General features: G+C 48.5%; 2 protein-coding genes across 4 annotated transcripts in view; one reads left to right on the top strand and one right to left on the bottom strand.

Annotated features, from left to right (window-relative positions):
- tunar (TCL1 upstream neural differentiation-associated RNA) overlaps positions 1 to 23,721 on the bottom strand; it is a 49,696-nt gene that overhangs the window by 24,593 nt on the left and 1,382 nt on the right. The window lies entirely within an intron of this gene.
- The window catches only part of LOC138749054 (HHIP-like protein 1), a 34,711-nt gene that overhangs the window by 2,459 nt on the left and 8,531 nt on the right, over positions 1 to 23,721 (top strand). For 2 of the 3 annotated variants that reach the window (XM_069910111.1, XM_069910112.1), the window contains exons 2-6: positions 6,270 to 6,916; positions 9,361 to 9,504; positions 19,509 to 19,837; positions 21,118 to 21,244; positions 23,122 to 23,267. In XM_069910111.1, coding sequence (XP_069766212.1) covers positions 6,270 to 6,916; positions 9,361 to 9,504; positions 19,509 to 19,837; positions 21,118 to 21,244; positions 23,122 to 23,267 — 1,393 coding nt within the window. The remainder of the gene's footprint in view (positions 1 to 6,269; positions 6,917 to 9,360; positions 9,505 to 19,508; positions 19,838 to 21,117; positions 21,245 to 23,121; positions 23,268 to 23,721) is intronic. The other variant, XM_069910113.1, reaches the window with a different exon arrangement.

Here is a 23,721-nt window from a genome sequence, read left to right on the forward strand (position 1 = left end):
AGATGCCACAGGGATGGCAATGGTGTAAATAGAATTGAATGTAACAAGGCCCAGTTATGGAAATGTATGGATATGAAGGTTGGGGAACAGACTCTGAGCAATTTTCTCTTTGTAAATAATTTATTGTGAATGAAGTCCAACAGGCTACGGTCTATCCCACATTTGTCATAGAATCATAAGGATGGAAGCAGGCCCTTCAACTCCAGAGTCACAAATTCCATTCTCTTGCATTTCCATCGACTCTGCCCCCCTCCCCAGTTCTACCACTTTTACCAACATTGGGGGCCCATTAACTTATCAATAGGCCAGCTTTCAAATGTGGAAGGAAAGCCACATTCAAAGGGAGATCACACAAAGCGCATGTGCAGACACACATCTGCACACACTCAACCACACACACACATGCACATTGTGGTGCGCTATTAGCCAGAATCAGACACACACAAAGATAAAGACTGTACAACAGGCTTTAATCCACAAAGACTTCCACAGAGCCAGGCTGGCCGTGGCTGCAGCAACTCTGAGTGAGGCCTCGGGAAGCTGGCGCAGGCTTATATCCCGGAGGGTGATTGACACCCGACCGGGTGGGGCATGATCCATTCAGGCCAACTAATTGAAAGCTGGCCAGGTGTCGGTCCTGTCCCCTTACACTCCTACAGGTATAGAGGTTGCCCTCTGCAGTAGGCCAGTGGTGTACCAGCACACATACACACACAAACATGAACACACTCACACACAAACGCACGCGCACGCACACACAAAAACACATGCACACGCACATGCACGCACACACACACACACCCACACACACACACGGACTCTGAGGCAGCTACACTAACTGTTGAACCATCCCTTTACTCCCAGCCACCTGAGGCTTTTGCCCTTCTAATGGCTTGAGCTTTCCATTTTACCCAGTGCTTGTGAGAGATGTTCCCACAGCCACTGACTCAGTCTCTGGTTCTTTCTGGTCCCCACACCACTGAAAATTATAATTGGAATCAGTCTCCTGCTAAAGATGGGAGCATTTTTGAGGCAGAGCTTTTGAAATTTACTTATTTTTCCAGAAATGAATCATCTTCTTTTGAAAATAAAATTAACTCTTCTGAGTCTATTTCATTCAAATAAAAGCAGAAAAAAAAATGAAAGAAGGATACATGATAAATATTTGTGGTCGGCATAGCGGTTAGCGAAATGCTGTACGATCTTCCCGTGTCTGCGTGGATTTTCCCCAGGGGCTCCGGTTTCCTCCCACCATTCAAAATGTACCAGGGATTGTAGGTCAACTGGGGTTGAATTGAGCAGCATGGACACGTGGGCCAAAATGGCCCTGTTATAGTGGTGCATGTCTACGTTTAAATTTTTTTAATTGGCAAGTGTCTTTGCAATGAAGTGATCAGGCAAACTGTACATTGAACAGTTCATGGTAAAGTGAATCAAATAGTCTTTTAGAAAGCTGTGGGTTTCTAGGATTCTACTGTTCAGCATGCTCAGGGTCCATTACAAGGGCAATCACTTTTTATTGAGCCAGTTTAGGGTTAATCATATTGTGGTTGTTACATGTTCATTATTCAGCAAGGGTGAGAAAGTTTCTGTACGATTGCACTAACTTTGTCATTCTGCAAGTTAAGGGTTAATTGGTAGGATTAATCAACATATCTTTGTCCTTTATGGACGCTTGATTGCACTGTTATTCAGGGCGGTAAGGGTTAATTGGTGTGATGGCGCTGACGTTGTTATTCCGCAGGGTAAGAATGTGTTTCAAGCAGAATCAAACCGTGCCCTTAAAACAGACAAAGGGAGTGAATCATAGAAAGTTGTCAGACGCTGTGATTGTAGTAAACGCAGCAACTCAGCCAGTCTCACAGAGTCCCGAGGAGGTAACGATCCATTGCCGACGTTTCGGGCCTGAGCCCTTCTTTAATTAAAAGGATGGCGAGAAGGAATGAAAAGGCAAGGGGAGGAGTCCAGACCATAGACCAAAGGTGATAATTGGATACAGACAGGACAGGAGAGAGGGAAGGTGGGAATTAATAGGTGGGGATGGGGGGAAGAATGTTGGCTCTGAGTCCAGAACTGGAGGAAAGGTGAGGGGGTTTAACGAAAGCCAGAGAGGTCGATATTAATGTCATTCAGCTGGAGGGTTCGCAGATGGAAGATGAGGGGTTGCTCCCAGTCGCCACCATTCCAATTCACTGCACCACTCCCTCACTAGCATTTCTGTCCATGGTCTCGTGCCCGACCAGACTGAGACCGCCTGCAAATTGGAGAAACATCTTCCTTCTGGGCACCTTCCAACTGGATGACATCAACATCTTCCGTTTCCCCCCCCCCCTCATCATATATGTCTCCTCTCTCTCAACCTCTCTTACCTCTTTTTTCCCTATAGTCTTTTCCCACAACTCTACTTCCACACCCAAAAACAGCCCCCCTCCCCCAGTCAATTCTCACCTTCCCTCTCTCCTGTGACCCATCCATGTCCAATTTTCACCTTTTGCCTGTTGGTCTGTATTCCTCTCCCTGTCGTTTCTTTCCTTCTCCCCAGCCTTTTAACTCAGGTGCCTGCCTGCTTTTCACTTATACCTTGCAGAAGAGCTTAGGCCAAAACGTCAGTAATATATCTTTACCTCCTACGGACGCTGCGAGACCGGCTGAGTTCCTCCAGCGTTTCAGTGTGTTTAAAAGCGACTTCAGGAAGAATAATTGCAGGGGGTGTAGAAAGGACTGTCCCAGAGTCGTACAGCACAGAAAGAGGCCCTTCGACCAACTCATACATGCTGTTCAGGGTGACCTTCTAATCTACTCTTATTGCCTGCGGTTTCCCCATATCCCTTAACCTTTTCCTGTCCATTCACCTACTAAAAATCTCTTCAGTGTTGTTATTATTAAAATGGAGGAACACAAGAGCATAAAGTATAGGAGAAGGAGTCAGCCACTCAGTCCATCGAGCCTGTTGCACCATTCAATGAGATCATGGCTGATCTCCACCTACCTGCCTTTTCCCCCTTATCCCTTAATTCCTCTACTCTGTAAAAATCTACCCAACCTCGTCTTAAATATATTTACTGAGGTTGACTCCACTGCTTCAATGGGCAGCGGATTCCACAGATTCACCCCCCTCTAGGAAAAGCAGTTCCTCCTCATTTCCGTCCTAAATCTACTCCCCTGGATCTTGGTTATGACCCTATTTCTGGTCTCCCCCACCAATGGGAACAACTTACTTACTTACAATCTTATCTATATCTTTCATAATTTTATATTTCTATAAGATCCCCTCTCATTCTAAATTCTAAATCCCAGAGAGTACAGTCCCAGACAACTCAATCCCTCCCCATGGGCCAACCCCCTCACCTCTGGAACCAACCTGGTGACCCCACTCTGCACCGCCTCCAAAGCCAGCACATCCTTCCTCAAGTAAAGAGACCAGAACCGCACGCAGTTCCCCAGATGCGGCCTCACCAGGACCTTGTACAGTTACAGCAGATCCTCCCTGCTCTTAAAATCAATCCCTGCTGCACTATGACCCTGCATGGATCCAACAGCAAAGAGAAGGTGGAGGGGATTCCACAGACCAGGAAGCATCCATGGAAAGACGCCGATGAGGTTTCAGGTCCAAGCTCAAAATGCTGATGCACAGTGAGAGGTCAGGAGGACACTGAGTCAGGCAAAGTCCATGGAGTCAGCATTTTGGGTTGGGACCCTTTATTGAGACTAAAGTGGGAAGGGGAGATGGCAGGCATGAAAATCAAGGGGGTCAGGATCTCGGATGTTATCAGATTTTGGACAGAGGTCGAGAGGAGAGGATTGAGCGAGAAGTGGGTCGATTTCCCTGGAATGTCAGAGGCTGATGGATGACCTGATAGTGATTTATAAGATTGAGAGAGGTGTTGATAGGGTAGATGGTCAGCAGAGCTTCACTTTAATTTGGGTGGCATGTGGACACCTGAGGTGAAGGCCTGTTCCTGTCCACGAGATAGAGGAGAAATGGAAATAGTGGAACTGGACAACAGTGGGGTTACCCAGCATATAACCATATATAACAATTACAGTATGGAAACAGGCCATCTCAGCCTCTCTAGTCCACACTGATTTAAGTGATCTCCTCAAGCCCCACCTACCCGCTCCCTGTTCATAATCCTCCAATCCCCTCACATTCATGCACTCATCCAACCTTCTCTTAAATGACAAAATTGACCCTGCCGCAACCACCTCTTCCAGAAACTCATTCCACTCAGCCGCCACTCTCTGAGTGAAGAAGCTCCCTCTTATGTTATTTCTAAACTTTTGCCCCCAACCCTTAACTTATGACTCCTCATTCCACTCCTACCCTCATCTACTCTATCTATCCCCCTCATAATTTTAAATACCTCTATCAAATCCCCCCTCAACCTTCTATGTTCCAATAAATAAAGACCCAGTCTATTCAATTTTTCTCCATATTCTAGATACTGCAATCCAGGCAACATTTTAGTAAATCTTCTCTGCACCCTCTCTACCTTATTGATATCCTTTGTATAATCTAGGGACCAGAACTGCACAGTATTCCAAATTCAGCCTCACCAATGCCTTGAACGATCTCAACATCACCTCCCAGCTCCTATATTCTATGCTTTGATTTATAAAGGCCAGCATACCAAAAGCCTCCTTTACCATCCTATCCACATGAGATTCCACTTTCAAAGAATGATGAACCATTATTCCAAGATCCCTCTGTTCCTCTGCATTCCTCAATGCCCTCCCCTTCTCTGTATATGTCCTGTTTTGATTATTCTTCCCAAAATGCACTTCACACTTATTGATATTAAACTTCATCTGCCACCTTTCAGCCCACTCTTCTAAGCAGTCCAAATCATTCTGCATGGGTCAATGTCAATGTTGTTGAGGCTATCCAGGTGGTACCTATATACTCGTGTAAAGGTCAATCTCATGTAAAAGGTGACACCACCCCCCCCCCCCCACACCCTATTTCTAGCCAAAAAATCTGGAATTTTCCATAGATCTCATGTAAAAGTCGACCCTAGTCCCTTCCGGCCACCCGCCCATTGGAGCTCCCGACACCTTGAACATGGACTCTCTCCTTGGTTCCTGACACCTCTAATGCAGACCCTTACCTCGGCCCCAGCTCTCCGCCCATCTGATCTCCCGACACCTCTGGCGACGCAGATACTTACCGTGGTCCCAACCTCCCCCAGAGTAGGGTGTGTTTTGATGCACAGATTCTGGATTATGACTTTAATTCATGGTACTTTTGTCCTTTATTCATATGGAGTTCTGCTACTGATACGGTGTCTTGGATCCTAGTGTGAATTTCAGCCCCTCATGTCATAGTCTACCCCATAAATTTAACATTAAAAATTGTTTGCAAATTTGACGCTTACATGAGAATATACGGTATCTTTGATTTTTATCCTTACATTGGCAATCGATGAGGCTGCGGACAGACCCATTCATCTCCGTGGACACAGCCCGACCTGCTGCGTTTCTGCGGTATTCCCTTATTTATTCTCTTCACTTCAGACTTCCAGCCCAAACAATTATTTGATTTTGCGGCCACAGAAGCATGGAACGATAGAAAATTACAGCAATGTATCAAGCCCTTTGGCCCTTCTAGTCTGGTGCCACGCTATTACTCTGCCCAAGCCCATTGACCTGCACTCAGTGCATCACCCCCTCCCCCCCTCCATACCCCTCTCATCCATGTACCTGTCCAAATTCTTCTTAAATGTTAAAATTGAGCCCGCATTCACCACCTCAGCTGGCAGCTCATTCCACGCTCCCACCACCTTCTGTGTGAAGAAGTTCCCCCAAAACTTTTCCCTTTTCACCCTTACCCATCTCCTCTGGTTTGTATCTCACCTTCCCTCAGTGGAAAAAGCCGATCTACGTTTACTCTGTCTGTCCCCCTCATAATTTTAAATACCTCTATCAAATCTCCCCTCATTCTTCCTCACTCCAGGGAATAAAGTCCGAGCCTGTTTAACCTTTCCCTGTAACTCAGTTCCTGAAGCCCAGGCAACATCTTAGTAAATCTTCTCTGCACTCTTTCTATCTTATTGATATCTTTTGTGTAGTTAGGCGGGAGAGCAGAGGGTGGTATTCCCTGGCCTAACCAGGAGTTGCTGGCGGGGGAGGGGGAGGTCGGAGTAAAGACTCAACAGGTTGGGCAGCAGCTGTGGGGAGAGAAGAGAGGGTGATTGTTTCTTTGGATGGGATTCTCCAAAGTGTAATTCGGTGCCTGCCTTTCTCTCTCCCTTCCTATCCCTCACACACAGCAATGCTCGCCGTTTGCCGCTCATTTGTATGATGCCGAGGATGCCAACACACCAGTCCGCCAGCTGCCGGGCCTGTGCACCAATTATTGCACCGACTTCTGGAAGCTGTGCCGCTCCACCCTCAGCCTGCTGACCGGAGATGAGCGGATGCAGCGCCTGGAGCCGGACCGCGACAAGTTCTGCGGCCTGCTTGTGCTGCGGGACCGCGACTATTGCTATCCCAACGTCCTGCGCAGCAGCCGGCTGAACGTGGGCCTGGGCCGCGTCCAGGCCGACGCGCACGGCTGCCTCCAGCTCTGCCTGCGCGAGGTGGCCAATCAGCTGCGCAACCCCGTCGCCATGGTGCATGCCGCCGACGGCACCCACCGCTTCTTCGTGGCCGAGCAGATGGGCCTGGTGTGGGCCTACCTGCCCAATGGCTCCAAGCTCAGCCGGCCCTTCCTGAACCTGACCGAGGCCGTGCTCACCTCCCCGTGGCTGGGCGACGAGAGGGGTTTCCTGGGCCTGGCCTTCCACCCCAAATTCAAGAGCAACAGCAAGGTCTACGTCTATTACTCCATCTACGCCCGCAAGGCAGAGAGAATCCGCATCAGCGAGTTCCACCTCCTGCCCAGCAACATGAACGCCCTGGACCCAAGGTCAGAAAGGTGAGAACTGGTCACTTGGAGCTCAGAAGGGTGAGGGGCGAATCTTCTGACAATACAATCATGAAAAATCTCCATAAGATGAAAGCAGGCAGGTCATTTCCACTGGCAGGTGGGACTCAAGAATCAAAATTTATTTTTGTGAACGTGTGTCACAAAATTTGTTGTTTTGCAGGTGTAAGAAATGGCGAGAAATTACATTTTTATAGATAAAAGAAGCAAAAGAGGAGAAAGTCAGGCCATGTCTGTGGTTCATTATCCGTTCAGGAATCCGATGGCAGAGGCGAAGAAGCTGTCCTTGTGCTCGTCTTCAGGCTCTGGTACCTCCTTCCCGATGGTAACAGAGTGAAGAGGGCATGGCCTGGGTGGTGGTGGGATCCTTGAGGATAGAGGGTGCTTTCTTGAGGGACCCCCCCCCCCCCGTAGATGTCTTCGATAGAGCAACTGATGGCGCTGGCTGAGTTTATAATCTTCTGTAGCCTCTTCCTGTCCTATGCATAGGCACCGCCAAACCAGACAGAATGCTCTCCATGGTACACTTGTAGAAATTTGCTCGCATCTTTGATGATAAAGTTAACTTCCTCAAACTTCTTCCAAAGTAAATCTGCTGGTGAACCCCCTTCATGTTTGCATCAACATAAAGGCTCCAGGATAGATCTTCAGACATGTTGACACCCAAAATTGCTGACCTGGTTTGTGTTCTCTGACTTTCCCTTCCTGATGTCCGCAGTCATCTCCTTGGTTTTGCTGATGTTGAGAGCAAGGTTGTTATTGTTACGCCATTCAACGAGCTGATCTATCTCCCTCCTGTATGGTTCCTCACTGCCGTCTGTGATTCTGCCGACGACCGTGATGTCATCAGCAAATTTGGGGATGGCCTTGGAACTATTGTGCCTGGCCACATAGTCGTGGGTGTAGAGCAAGTACAGCAGTGGGCTAAGCACATATCCTTGGGGTGGACCTGTGTTGATTGCCAGTGAGAAGGAGAAATCGTTACTGATCTGTGGTTTTTCCGATGAGCAAGTCCAGGATCCAGTTGCAGAGGCCCAGGGTTTGGCGCCTGTTGACCAGCACTGAGGGGATAATGGTGTTGAACGGTGAGCTGTAATCGATGAAAAGCAGCCTGATGTAGGTGTTGCTGTTGTCCTGGTGATCCAGGGCTGAGTGGAGAGCCAGTGAGATTGGATCTCCCTCATCAGGTCCACAGTCAGTATGAATAGGAAACAATGGCTCCTCCTCACTGACGATCAACACAGGCTCACCCCAAGGGTATATGCTTAGCCCACTGGTCATCTCTCTGCACACCCACGACTGTGTGGCCAGGCACCATTCCAACGCCATCTACAAGTTTGCCGAGGACACCACAGTTGTGGGCAAAATCACAAACGGCAGTGAGGAAGCGAACAGGAGGGAGATGGAGCAGCTCGTTGAATGGTGTCACAACAAACAACCTTGTGCTCAACATCAGCAAAAGAATTGTCAGGAGAACACAAACAAGTCCTCATCAAGGGCTCAGTAGTGGGGGGGGGGGGGGGGGGTCAACATCTCTGAGGATCTGTCCTGGAGCCTCCATGTCGATACAATCACGAAGAAGGCCCACCAGCAGCTCGGACAAATTTCTATAGGTGAACCCCGGAGACCATTCCAACTGGTCGGGAGGAGTAAATGAACAGGACAGGAAAAGGCGTTGTTAACTCGGGCCTGTGGCATCACGGACTCCCGTCTCCACTCCATCGAGGACGTCTACAAGAGACGGTGTCTTAAGAAAGCAGCCTCTATCCTCAAAGGCCCCCTACCACCTAGGCCGTGCCCTCTTCACTCTGCCACCATCGGGAAGGAGGTCCAGGAGCCTGAAGACGAGCGCCCAGCAGCACAAGGACGGCTTCTTCCCCTCCGCCGTCAGATTCCTGAAGGAACAATGAACCACAGGCACTACCTCACTTTCTGCTATTTTCTTGCACAACTTATTTATTTTTGAAATCTGATTTATAGCAACGTTTGCACTGTGAATGTTGGCACAAAACAGCAAATTTCATGACTTGATTATGACAGTAAATTCTGATTCCAAGATTCTGATGTGCTGTGGAGCATTTGTGGTGATAGGTGAATCAAATTCCAGGCCTTTTCTGAGGCACAAGTTAATTCTGGCCATGTCGAACCTCTCAAAGCATTTCACAGTAACTGGGCGATTGGATAGATCTCCCAGAGAGTAGTGAAGCTGTGGAATTCTCCGCCCAAGGAGCAGTAGGAGCCTTCCCCTTGATTGTATTTAAAACGCAGACCATAGATGTTTGAAGAATAGGGTTAAGGAGAACAGGCGGGGAAGTGGAGCTGAGTCCCCAGCTCCAGTGGTGATCTAAGCAGCATGGCAGAGCGGGCTCGGCTGAGCAGATGGCCTGCTCCTAGCATTCCATGGCTCTGATTAACGGGTGCTCTTAACTTCTCAGGGTGATCCTGGAGGTGGTGGAACCGGCTTCCAATCACAACGGAGGGCAGCTCCTCTTTGGAGACGACGGGTACTTGTACATCTTCACTGGAGACGGGGGTCAGTCGGGGGATCCCTTTGGAAAGTTTGGAAACTCGCAGAATAAGTGAGTTCGCGACTGCACGCGCGCGCTGAGCCAGTGTTTGTGCAGCGTGCCTGTGCGCGTGGTGTTTGTGTGTGGGATGGGGGGGGCGGTTTGAGATGTTCCCCATCCTGAGGCACCTGAGCAAAATGTCACGGAAATGTTACAGCTATTGAACCAGCTTCCAATCACAATGAGGACAGGTCCTCCATGGATTGGGGTGGCATGGTTAATTGTTACAGCGCCAGTGACCTGGGTTCGAATCCCGCACTGTCTGTAAGGAGTTTGTACGTTCTCCCCGTGTCTGCGTGGGTTTCCTTTGGGTGCTCTGGTTTCTTCGCACCCTTTAAAATGTAGTGGGTGTGTAGGTCAATTGGGCGTAATTGGGCGGCACAGGCTCATGGGCTGAAAGGGCCTGTTACTGTGCTGTGCATCTAAAAAAAATTTCAATTAAAATTTAAGTATTTGTCGATGTTAGTGAGAATCAGGAAACACAGCAGACAACAAATGAACGCACAGTAAGCTCCGACTACAACCAAATAATAACACTAAACAATGAAGATTTTTGCTTCCTGAACACTTTTGGGTGTATTTTATGGATTTTGGGCTACTGATCACGAAAATTGACTTAAAATGTTCCTATCACATACCGTTGTTTAGCTATAACCTATTTTTGTGATTTCCTGTCCTATATTAAGTCGACTAGTATGGTACCCACAAAACAAGTTGTTTTGGTCAGTCCAAGCGTGCCTGGGCATGCACCCAGTGCAGATGCTATGCAAATGTTGTTTTAGGCCTGGGCATGTTTAGTCAGGATAGATGCAGGCAGGCTATAAAAGCAGCTCACAAATACTGATGCTGTGCATGTTGATGCACATGCTCTTCGGTCTTCAGGAAGATTCAATACAGCAGAAATGTCTTGTCGATATCCCAACATCTGCAAAACATTCTGTTACATTTGTGGCAAGTATACGCTTGAGGCTCAAAGATGCAGCATTGATGCACTTATTAAGAAAGTCAAAGCCCTTTTTCCACCATATCTCAGTCAATTGCCCCGGGATAGGAAGCTGTTTGTGTTGATTCCACTGGGCCACATTTAACCGGAATACTGACTGCTTTTCCACTTGTTACGGGTTATATTAGTATGGTTATGAATAAATATGTCTTTAAAAGAGATAGATTGTGGGGGGTTTAGTGTAGGTCACCTCACAAACTGAGTAACACTTCACAAAAGACATCTCATTTAAAATGCAAGAGCTTAGCTGAAGCTCGACGTTGAGGCTCCACTTGGCTTTGCAGAAGTAATGAAGAACGTTGATCTATTGTGTATGGGCAATAAAGTCCAGGCTCACAAGTACTGATAAGATCTTTCAAAGATTGGGTTTGGAGCCTTGGGAGACGTTTTTGGTTTTTACAAGCAGGCAGAGAAAAAAACAAACAGGATCTTGTCTCAGAGAGAGGGGGGGGAGGGAGAGAGAGAGGTCAGTTCTATAGTAGCAGCTGATGCTGCAAAATGGCAAGCTGGCAGGCTTGTTGAAAAAAGCCATTTTGAAGATGAGTTGTGAGTTCTGCTCAGCCTGTTCAAAACCCTTGTAGACCTTTCAAGAGTAAATGGCTGGCAAGAGAAATAAGGGAAACAAGAAAAACTCAGTGGTGACCTGGAAGAAGAGGTTATCATTTGGAAAACCCATGAGGGGGCAAGTTTCTTCGGCAAGACACTGAAGTGGCCATTTGGAGGAAATCAGATTGTGTGTGTCCAACGAGCAACAAATTTCTCTCTAAAACCAACAAGAACCTTCCTGAGCTGTAACCATTTAACTTTAAACACCAGAGCCTGTTGAAAATTCATAATTGTTAAATTCTGTGCACAGTATAAGAATTGCCTGATACTGGTGAACTTGGAGAAGTGAGAAGTGAATGACTGGACATTTAAAACAAAGAACTTTCCTGAACATATTACATACATGTGTGCTTAGAATTAGAAGGGGGTTAAGTTAGGTTAACAGCAATAAGAGGGGAAAGGGGCTGGTGAGAGGAAATTGGTAGGAAGAGACGGTGGGGGTAATGGTGCAGAGGGAAAGTGAAAAATGGTTTGAAGGGAAAGGAATTAGGGTTGTAAGAGGTGAGCAGGCAGAGAAATAGGATGATGTTAGGGGACTTGCAAGAGTGACGGTCACAGCAGCACTCCCTGTCCCTCCCCGATGTCCATCTCGTTCTGACTCTCCTTTCATGGAGCCTTGAATCAAACACAGAAATAGACCCTTCAGCCCAACCCACCAATGCTGGCCAACCTGAGCTCTATTTGCCTGTGTTTAGCCTGTATTCCTCGACACTTTTTATATTGAAATGTAATTTAACTCTGCAATTTTGCTTCCTCTGCTCACTTGTTCCATACAACCACCACCTTCTACATGGAAAATGTTGCCCCTCCTGTCCCCCTCTCATCTTAAACCAATACGCTTTATTTTGGACTCCCTTAACGTAGGAAAATCACTGTAACAATTCACTTTATCTATGTCCCTCATGATTTTTTAATATATTTATATGTTTACCCCTTCATTTTTTTTAAAATAGACATACAGCCATTTTGGCCCACAAACCCACGCCACCCAATTTATATACTGTTAACCTTCAACCCCTGGCACATTTCAAACAGAGGGAGAAATGCAGAGCCCCCGGGGAAAAGCCACACAGACACGGGGAGAACGTGCCAGCTCCTTACAGACAGGGCGGGATTCAACAGCGCTGTAACAGCATTGCACTATCCGCTATGATAAAGGTGCAGTCACTCCAGGAAAAAGACCCCCAGCTTATCCAGCCCCTCTCCTTAAAACTCAGCCCTTTCAAGACCAGGTAACAATGTTGGAGTCTTTATAAAGCACTGGTGAGGTGTCACTGGGAGAATGTGAGCAGTGTTAAGATTTCAGATCTATTGTCAGAGTTCATTCATAACATCACGTACAACCCTGAGATTCTTTTTCCTGCGGGTGAGGCAGAATTACCCCTTATTGGTAGTGCAAAAAAAATACTGTACTCAATGTACACATGTAAACAAATAAAGAAATATAGACAAACTGACTGTGCAATACGGAGAGAGAGAAAAAATCAATAAAGTGCAAAAGTAAGTTTTTGTTGTTGAGGAGTCTGATGGTGGAGGGGTAGCAGCTGTTCCTGAACCTGATGGTGCGCGTCTGTAAGACCTATACCTCTTTCGTGGTGGCGGCAGTGAGAACAGAGTGTGTGCTGGGCTCCACATTTGAGAAAGGATATTCTGACATTGGAGAGGGTTCAGAGGAGGTTCACAGGGATGATTCCGGGAATGAAAGGTTTGTCATATGAGGAGCATTTGACGGCTCTTGGCCTGTATTTGTTAGGATTTAGGAGAATGGGGTGGGGCAGATCTCGTTGAAACATTTCTAATGTTGAAAGGCGTGGACAGAGTAGATGTAGAAGGTTGTTTCCCATGGTGGGAGAGTCTAGGACAAGAGGGCACAACTTCAGGATTAAAGAGCGTCCGCTTAGAACAGAGATGGGGGAGGAATTTCTTCAGTCAGAGGGTGGTAAATCCACAGGTGGTTGTGGAGGCCGGGTCATTGGGTGTATTTAAGGCAGAAATTGACAGGGTCTTGATTAGCCAGGACATCAAAGGTTATGGGGAGGCCGGGCAATGGGGAAATAGATCAAGATTTGATTTATTGTCATATTAATAAAACATATTACATGAAATTCCTTTTTGCCTGCTGTAAGGTAGACAGATTCGCCACCAGCAGAAATTGCCTAGACGCCCCTTACAGTCAAAGAAAGAGAAGCAAAAGAGAGTGTGTCGTTCCCCCCCCGCCAGAGTCAATGAGTGTCTGTGGATTCACCTCCAGCGCTCTTGCAGCCCCCGCAACTGCACAGAGTCCGGTCCAAACCATCGGCGACCCGAGCTTCAGATCCAAACCTCCGACATGATCAGGAAACCTTCAGCGCCCTTAGCACCCCCTCGCATTCCGGTCACAATACCTGGTACCCCTCCCGCCAGTTTTGAACCAGCGTCCAGCAGCCCACAGCTCCCTCGCCTCGAGTCGCCAGCGGCCTGCCCATGCGCTGGTCCCTCGGTTCACGACTAAATAGCCGATTTCTGCTCCTATTCCTTATGGTCTTCAGATCGCAAACCCCTTTTGTCCACATGCCTGGTTTTAATCTATGAAAAAGGAGCTCGTAAATATTTTCGGTTGTCAGAGGAAACGTGTGTGAGAAATCTGTGCAGCAGGGATGTGGGGCAGATGGGAACAGAAATCCCTGAGTCAGCACTGGTTACAGGAAACCTCATCTGTGCCAAATTGAACCCAGTTGCAGTGCAAAGAGGAAATGGTGTTCCCCAAAGTGAAATTCAGAGAGAAGCAATAAACATCTATGCTCATGATTGTCCCCAGTGGGATCATCCTTCACGTGTCACATTGGGGCAAGTACATTGTCAACCGTACCAAGATGCAGTGATAAAGTTTGTTTGGGGAGGGATCCAGCAAGACATCTCATCCACCGCATGGTAGGGCATAGTAGAGACATGTAGAGTTACTGAGAGACTTCAGCTGGTAACAAAGGCAATAATTCAATGATGAAAACAACTGCTCTTGAACCATAGAACATTACAGCACAGAACACAGGCCCTTCAGCCCTTCTAGTCTGTGCCAAACTACTCTGCCTTGGTTCCACAGATCTGCACCCAGGCCATAGCCCTACATACCTCTTCCACATTCACCACTTCAGCTGGCAGCTCATTCCACGCTCCCACCACTCTCTGTGTGAAGAGGTGCTCTCCCTAATATTCCCTCTAAACTTTTTCCCTTTCACCCTTAACCCATGTCCTCAGTTTGTATCTCACGTAAGTGGAAAAAGCTGACCTAAATTGACTCTGTCTATCCCCCCATAATTTTAAATACCTCTATCAAATCTCCCCTCCATAGAACATTACAGCACAGAAAACAGGCCATTTGACCCTTCTAATCTACGCTGAAACATCATTCCTCTAGTCCCCCTGACCTGCACCCACTCCATAACCCTCCAGACCCCTCCTATCCAATTTATTCTTAAAAGTGAGCCCGCATTTACCACATCAGACAGCAGCTTGTTCCACACTCCCACCACTCTCTGAGTGGAAAAACCCCACTAATATTCCCACTAAACCTTTCCCCTTTCCCCCTAAAGCCACGTCCTCCCGTATTTTTCTCTCCTAATCTAAGTGCCTATTCATATTTACTCTGTCTATACCCCTCATAATCTTGTAAACCTCTAACAAATCTCCCCTCATTCTTCTTCGCTCCCAGGAATAAAGTCCTAACCTGTTTAATCTTCCCCTGTACCTCAACTCCTGAAGATTCGGCAACATCCTAGCAAATTTTCTCTGCACTTTTTCAATCTTACTGATATCTTTCCTGTAGTTTGGAGACCAGAATTGCACACAATACTCCAAATTTGGCCTCACTAATGTCTCATACAACCTCACCATAACATCCTAACTCCTGTACTCAATACTCAATATCGAGAGGGTGAAAGCCATTCCCCTGGCAGGAGAGTTGGGAGGAGGATTCCAGGACAAGAAGGTTCAATCTTAAAATCCGAGCCAGGTCATTCAGGTGTAACTGCAGTGAGGGTGTCCCCACACGGTATGGGAGCAGTCTGCACCTCTAGCACCTGGAACGCTGAGGCTGGGGTTCAGGACTTCAGGGGGGCAGAGCCACAGCGGTCAGTAAAGTCACTGCCTCGCTGCAACACAGACCCCGATTTAGCTGGAGTTATCCTGAGGGGGTAGCGCCGTGCTGTGACTGGGTGTATGAAGCCCTCCGTGCTCCCGATATCGAATAGACAGTTTTTAACGCGACTGTTTAACTCAATGTCCGTTATGGACCTAGCTAGCTGGTGCAGGCTGTTCTGGGCCAGGATGATTGAGACCAACATCTGGTCACTGTCCAGTTCACTGGTACTGCACTGGCTCAGAGGCGGCATCCAAGATGGTGGCACCTATGCCACACAAGCGAAGCTGTTCCTCGCCGCCAGAAGTAGTGCCGTCCTAGATTATCAAACCCTTGGTCGCATTGAGCTCACCCCACCCCCCAACCAGAATTGGTGCTGGAAGTGACACAGTCCATGACGGTGACGGCTGCTGCCTGCATGCAGCACTGCTGGAGGAAGGTTTGGACCTTCATTCCCTTTTGTAGTGCCCCTTCTTCCCACAGCCAGAACAAGTCACATCTCTGGCTGGGCAGTTCCTATGTGGATGCTTCGCGTGGCCCTAGGAGTGGAACCTCAGGTGCTCGATGGTGGAGACTTGTGATCCCACGTTCCAAGATGGTGGTACCCGTGCTCCCCACGTACTGGCTGCATTGCCAGAAAAGACCTCTGCATTTTGACTGGGTCCATGACTTCCTGTAGGCTCCGATCACACTTTTCTAGGAGTCTCTGGTGAATGTGATCTGACCTGAAGCCACCTACACATACACCTCAGATCAGCTCCTCTAAGTGGACTGCAGCAGAACCTTCTCTGCAGCCACAGGCTTGTTCCAGCTCCTACAGAATCCCCATATACTCGTTTACAAACTCACCAGGTGCTTGTCTGCAATGACCCAGAATATACCTGGTATAGATGGCGTTCATCGGGGTATAATACTGTTTCTGCAGGAGCTCCGTAGCGGCCGTTTAAGTACTGTAGTCTCTGATCATTTACAAAAGGTGGTGGCCAACCTGCATGAAGAGCAGGTCCTGATTATCATCTTCACTCCACACGTCTTTTCATCTCATGAAGGTGATGAGGTCATGCAGTCACTCATCAAATTTTATGGAGCTTTAGCCCATATTGCCTTGTCCATAACACAAAAGTATGGTGATTAAATTGAAATGCTATCAATAACTCATGTCAGACTAAAAGTCGTATTTAATAGGGTGTAAGCATAAACTGCAGACACGTCTCACACGTTGCTGGCCCAGTTCCAAGGCAGGTACTGAGGGAGGGGTTTGGGCGTGTCCCCCTTTATGGGGATCCGAGGGGAGGAGTCTGTGGAGCACTGAGGTAACAGTGAGCGAGCACAAAACTCGAAAGGCTATACAACAGGCTGTATGCAGGTAAAAGTCTGAATACTAGTTCATGCTTCGGTGGCTCCCATGTGACTGGCTCAAGAGGGGCCGGCTCAGGTCTATATTTGGGTCAGCTGATTGACAGCCAGCCAGGGGGAATCAGCCCCTTAGGTGGTCTTCCTGCAGATACAGAGATTGCCCCCCTGCAGGCGGCTGGTGGTCGTATCATCACAAAGTTCCAGATACGGGGCGGCCCAGCCCATACAGAACATTCATATTAGACAGCGCTAACTGTTCCACAGGGGTTCCATCACCCTGCTCCTAAACCAGACAGAGATGGGGGAGGTGGGGAGGTGGGGAAGGGGGGAGCCCATTCCCTGCCACAGCTCCTACACTTGGCTGCCACAGGAAACAATTTGTTAAATTTTTTAAATGTAGACAAGCAGCTTCGTAACAGGCCGTTTCGGCCCACGAGCCCATGCCACTCAATTACACCCAATTAACCACAAACCCCCGTAAGGTTTATTTGAAGGGTGGGAGGAACCCAGAGGAAACCCACACAGACACAGGGAGAACGTACAGACTCCTTACAGACTGCACCAGATTCGAGTCCCAGTCGCTGGCGTTGTAACAGCGTTGCGCTAACCGTGTGTGGTAGTCCAGACCAAATGAGAGCCCCTCTCAGACGAGTTCTAGCCACCTTCAACTGTGTTTGAGCACCGAAGCATTTTGGCAATGCAAACGGAGTGCCAAGAGGGGCTCCCTCATAAAAAAATGTGAGCAAACCCGTCCAACCAGTCATTGTGAAGCCAAAGGTCCATATTGGCCTTCACTGGGAGAGGGCTTGGAGTTTAGAATAGGGAGGTTTCGTTCCAGTTGCACCTGGTGTTGATGGGGTCCCACCAGAACACCAGGCAAAGCTTTGGCCTCCTTACCTCTGAATGTAATAGCACTGGAGGCTGTCCTAAGGAAACCCGCCTAGCCCATTCCTGGGCTGAGAGAGTGGTCCTGCCAAAAGTGGCTAGATTCTCAACCTATTTTTTTCCACTCACTTTCCACCTTTAGTAATTCCTTACTAACCACAGAGAATCCATGGCATCCAATGTTCTGTGGTTAGTAAGGGATGCGAAAGGGGGTATGTGGGAAAAAAAGCTGGAGAATTAGTGGGCTAGATATTGAAAGGTTTTCCCCTAGTGGGAAAGACACAAACTTGGGGACAGAGCTACAAAGGGCTGAACATTTGAAACTGAGGTACATAGAATTTCCTCACGCAGATTAGATTTAGATTAGATTTCAGATTTATTGTTAGAGTGCGTACATGACATCACATACAACCCTGAGATTCCTTTTCCTGGGGGCCAGGCAGAATGACCACTTACTGGCAGTGCAAAATAACTGTACTCAATGGACACAAATGAAGAAATGTAAACAAACTGTGTAATACAGTGAGGAAAAAAAATCAATAAAGTACAAAAGTAAGAGCCCTTAAATAAGTCTGTCATTGAGCAGTCTGATGGTGGAGGGGTAACAGCTGTTGGTGAACCTGGTGCGTGCGAGTCTTTCCTGATGGCAGCAGCGAGAATAGAGCGTGGGGCGGATCCTTGACGATTGCTGCTACTCTCGGACGGCAGCGTTCCCCGTAGATGTTCTCGATGGTGGGGGGGGGCTTTGCCTGTGATGTCCTGGGCTGTGTTCACTACCTTTTGCAGGGCTTTACGCTCAGGGGTATTGGTGTCCCCCCGTACCAGACCGTGATGTAGCCAGTCAGTGCACTTTCCACCACACCTCTGTAGAAATTTGCCAGGGTTTCCAAAGTCATGCCAAACCTCCACAAACTGCTGAGGAGGTAGAGGAACTGATGGGCTTTCTTCACGATGCCTTTAGTGTGTTGGGTCTAGAAAAGTTCCTCTGAGATACTGACTCCCAAGAATTTAAATTTGCTCACCCTCTCCACATCTGAGTCCCCATCGATCTCTGGTTTGTACACCTCTTGCTTTCCCTTCCTGAAGTCAACAATTAACGCGTCAAATCACCTTTATTTATCATTCATATCGTGCTCACACGGTATAGACGAGATAGCATTTCTCTAGGACCACGGAGCATAAATATGTTAGAATAGAAGTTAAACTCATTGAAATTTAAAATATTAAGACATATACTGTAAAAGTCCACGGAACCCTATCCACAAACGTTCTGGGAATTCAAGAATCTGATGGCCTGGGGGGGAAAAACTGTTGCCCAATCTGGGTGTAAGGGCCTGAGCGCTACGGTACCTCCCACCAGATGGCAAAAGGGAGAATAGTTTACATGTGTGGAGTCTTTCCTTTCACCTGTATCAATTGCTGTAAATGTTCTTCATCTTTCCCGCTGACTTCACTATCCTCTGAAGGGTCCTGCGGTCCTTGGTTTTGGTAATAGTTTGGGTAACAGGGTAATAAATCTCTGGAATTCTCTGCCCCTCAAGGTGGCTGAGAGGAAAATTACTCAAGCTATGATTCAAAAGGAGGAGCTGACTCAAAGGGCCAAATTCTGCTCCAACGTTTAATAGTGGGGGGGGAGCCAGGTCGTTAGAAATATTTCAGATAAAGATGCATAAAGATCAGGGAACTGAGAGCTACGGGGAACTGGAGTGGAACCTGCCGAGTGCCTCCAGCATTCTGTGCTTTGACTATGGGGAGCGAGCAGAAGAGAAGCTATGGTGCAGTTGAATGGGAGAGCAGGGTTTGAGAGGCTCGTTCAAACAACTATGTGATCTGAGCCAACCATTGAGACATCAGTAGAATAGACCACCTGGAGCACCCATGGATGCTTAAGCCACAGGGTTGCCCAGGCAACACTGACCAATGGCAGAGACCCGGCGATTGCCACAGCAAGGAGCGTGCCCCTCACAGGCCTCTTGTCACCCCCCCCCCAACCCTGCCCTGCCACCCCCACCCCGCCCTCTCTCACTCTCTCCCTCTCTCCCCCCGCCACAGGTCATCACTACTGGGCAAGGTGCTGAGAATCGACGTGAATTACAATGATAACGGGCCCCCGTATCGCATCCCCCCAGACAATCCTTTCGTGAGGGAGTGGGGAGCGAGGCCCGAGGTCTACGCCTACGGTGCGCGCAACATGTGGCGTTGCTCAGTGGATCGGGGGGATCCGGTCACTCGGGCCGGGAAGGGGCGGCTGTTCTGTGGTGATGTGGGCCAGAACAAGTTCGAGGAGGTGGACATCATCCACAAGGGAGGCAACTATGGCTGGCGGGCCAAGGAAGGCTTCTCCTGCTACGACAAGAAACTGTGCACCAACTCCTCTCTCAGTGAGTCACCCCTTTCCTTGCCGTGTCATCCACTTAGTCAGATGTAGATCGGAACTGACAACACCCTCAGCCAATGAGTGAGAGACAGGGGGAAGCTAAGGGAATATTGGCGTGGTGTGTCAACCAATTGCCTGAGCACATCGCAAAATTACAGAAAAGTCTGATAATTGCTTTTACTTATAGTTGGCATGGTTGTCAGGCGAGTCAGTTTCACGGTGGCACTAGTGACGTGTATAAATATCTATTGGCAACATACACGCACAGCGTAGCAGTTAGCACTGTTACAGCGCCAGCGATCAGGGCTGGGGTTCGAATCCCACACTATCTGTAAGGAATTTGTACATTCTCCCCGAGACTGCGTGGGTTTCCTCCAGGGGCTCCGGTTTCCTCCCACCCTTCAAAACGTACAGGGTTTGTAGGTTAATTGGGTGTAATTGGGCAGCACGGGCTCATGAACCGAAAGGGCCTGTTACTGTGCTGTATGCCTCAATGTCGAAATACCCTCTCCCTGCTTTCTCCTCCCATTCTCTCTCTCCCTCTCTCCCCATTCTCTCCCTTCTATTTCTCCCTTCCTCTCCCTCCCTCCTGCTGTCTCCCCCATTCTCTCCCCCCTTCCCTCCCACTCTCCCTCATATTCTCTTCCTCCCGCGCACTCCATTCCGTTTACTCCCCCTCTCTCCCTCCTGCTGCCTCCCCATCTTCTCTCTCCCATTCTCTCCCACCCCTGTTCTCTCTGTCTCCCCGTTCTCTCTCTCCCTCTCTCCTTCCCACTCTCTTCCTCCCGCGCACTCCATTCCGTTTACTCCCCCTCTCTCCCTCCTGCTGCCTCCCCATCTTCTCTCTCCCATTCTCTCCCTCCCCTGTTCTCTCTGTCTCCCCGTTCTCTCTCTCCCTCTCTCCTTCCCACTCTCTTCCTCCCGCGCACTCCATTCCGTTTACTCCCCCTCTCTCCCTCCTGCTGCCTCCCCATCTTCTCTCTCCCATTCTCTCCCTCCCCTGTTCTCTCTGTCTCCCCATTCTCTCTCTCCCTCTCTCCTTCCCACTCTCTTCCTCCCGCGCACTCCATTCCGTTTACTCCCCCTCTCTCCCTCCTGCTGCCTCCCCATCTTCTCTCTCCCATTCTCTCCCTCCCCTGTTCTCTCTGTCTCCCCGTTCTCTCCCTCCTTCCCACTCTCTTCCTCCCGCTCCCCTTCCTTGGCATCATTTTCAGGGTGGGGATGCTGAACCTGTTATGACACCCCTCTCCTCATCGTTCTTCCTTCCTGTGATTTATCTTCCAGATGACATCCTGCCGATATTTGCCTATCCACATAAACTGGGCAAATCAGTGACGGGTGGCTATGTCTACAGAGGCTGTGAGATGCCCAACCTTAATGGGCTCTACATCTTCGGAGACTTCATGAGTGGGTAGGTTCTTTCAGGGGATCTGCTCAGCACAGGGGGCACCTCAGGATGGGATCGCATGGCCCAGGATCAGTCAGACACCTACAGGATCAGTAAAAACACTGTGCTGGAGAAACTCAGCAGATCAAACTGGGTACTTTATACAGCAAAGATAAAAATGCATCACCAAAGATTCAGGCATGAACCTTTCATTGAGGTATCTTCCTGTCTGTTTGTCAGCTTGTGGAGAAATCCATGCGGCAAGGCTACACAGGCAAAGCTCTCTATTACAGGAGGAGGCCATTGGGCCCTAATTCTCCATATTAGCCCTAAATGCAACACGAGTTAAGCCCAGTTCCTCATCCCATGGATCCTGCTCGACAAATGCTGCGAGGGTCTCTGCCCCTATTAGCATTGTCATAGAACTGCTTCCTCATGGTTCCAGGGACCATGGTTCAATCCTGACCGCTGCCGCTGTCGGTGTAGAGTTTGCACATTCTCCCTGGGAAAATGTGAGCCTCCTCCCACATCCCAAAGATGAGGAGGTGGGTGACTAAAATAAAATTGCTTCTAATGTAGGGAGTCATAGATTGTAGGAGGGGGAGGGAGTTTATAGGAATGTGGGGAGAAGAGGTGCCAGGGAAAATTACTCTGTCAACCAGCATTACTGAAATGGGCTCAATGGAGATAATGGGACACAAATCCCTTTCCATGTCGAAAAGAATATACAAAGTAAAATATGGATTCCATTATCACAGCGGTTTTCTCAACCTATGACATATAGTGAGCAGAGATAGATCTTGTGGTGAGTGTATAACACCCTCTGTGAATCAGGTTGTGTCAGAATGGTATGAATCTCTAATCACGTTTTGTTGTGTATTACACCCTCTCTAAATTGGACTACGGTTAGTTGTCCAATATAATCCAAGGTAGAACTTTGCTATCTCATCACTATATCGGAGGATCTTTCATAGACCCAATACACTAATGGCATCGTGAAGAAAGCACGTCAGAGGCTCTACATCCTCAGGAGTTTGTGGAGGTTTGGTATGGCATCAGAAACCCTGGCAAATGTCATCAGAGGTGCGGTGAAAAGTGCGCTGACCAGCTGCATCACGGTCTGGTACGGGAATACCAGTACCCCTGAACATAAATCCCTGAAAAGGTAGTGGACACAGCCCAAGCCATTACAGGCCATTACAACCCTCCCCACCATTTGAGAACATCTACAGGGAACGCTGCTGTCGGAGGGCAGCAGCAATCATCTAGGACCCACCCCACCCAGCACACGCTCTGTTCTCGCTGCTGCCATCAGGAAAGAGGTCTCGGTGCCACAAGACTTGCACCAGCAGGTTCAGGAACAGCCGCTCCCCCTCCACCATCAGACTCCTCAACGACAAACTTAATCAGGGACTCATTTATGGACACTTACTTGTGCACTTTATTGATTTGTTTTTCTCTCTCTCTGCATTGAAGTCATTTTTGTCATTTCCTTATTTGTTTACACGTGTACATTGTGTCCAGTTTTTTTTTGCATTACCAACAAGTGGTTATTTTGCCTGGCCTGCAGGAAAAAATATTCTCAGGTCTGTATATGATGATTTGGATGTACTCTGACAATAGATTAAATTTTAAATTTAGACATGCAGCATGGTAACGGGCCATTTCAGCCCACACAAGCCCGTGTTGCCCAATTACACCTAATTGACCATATGTTTTTGAAGGGTGGGAGAAAGCTGGAGTCCCCGGAGAAAACCACACAGACACGGGGAGAATGTGTAAACTCCTTACAGCCAGTGGGGCATTCGCACCCTGGGCTGCTGGTCCCGTAACGCTGTTGCGCTGACTGCGACGTCAACCGTGCAGCTCTAAAGACCTGCAACCTGAAAACTGTGTTCCAGGCGCCTGATGTCTCTGAAGGAAGATGCAGCCTCCGGGCAGTGGCACTATAGCGAGATCTGCATGGGCCGTGGGCAGGTCTGCAACTTCCCCAAGCTCATCGATAACTACTATCAGTACATCATCTCATTTGCTGAGGACGAGGCAGGTAACCTTCCTCACTACCCCTCAAGTAGCCCCCAGCGAACCCTCCCCCCCCCACCCCCAACGTGGCTACAAGAAGCCTCCTGTTCGATTTAGACGTCCAGCGTGGTAACAGGCCCTTCCAACTCATGAGCCCGTGCCACCCAATTCCACCCCCCCAACTGACCTACACCTCACTGCGTTTTGAAGGGTGGGAGGAAACCGGAACACCCGGAGGAATCCCACACAGACACGGTGAGAGCGTGCAAAATCCTTACAGACAGCATGGGATTTGAACCCAGGTTGTTGACGCTGTAATGGCATTGCATTAACTGTTAGACTAGCTGTCGCTCTTTAAATTTAGACCTACAGCACAGTGACAGGCCCCTCTGGCCCACAAGTCATGCCACCCAATTAGCCTACAAGCCCCCTATGTTTTGAACGGTGGGAGGAAACTGGAGCCGCTGGAGGAAACCCAC

This window comes from Narcine bancroftii, chromosome 13 (assembly GCF_036971445.1).
Source record: "Narcine bancroftii isolate sNarBan1 chromosome 13, sNarBan1.hap1, whole genome shotgun sequence".
NCBI classification, from domain to species: domain Eukaryota; kingdom Metazoa; phylum Chordata; class Chondrichthyes; order Torpediniformes; family Narcinidae; genus Narcine; species Narcine bancroftii.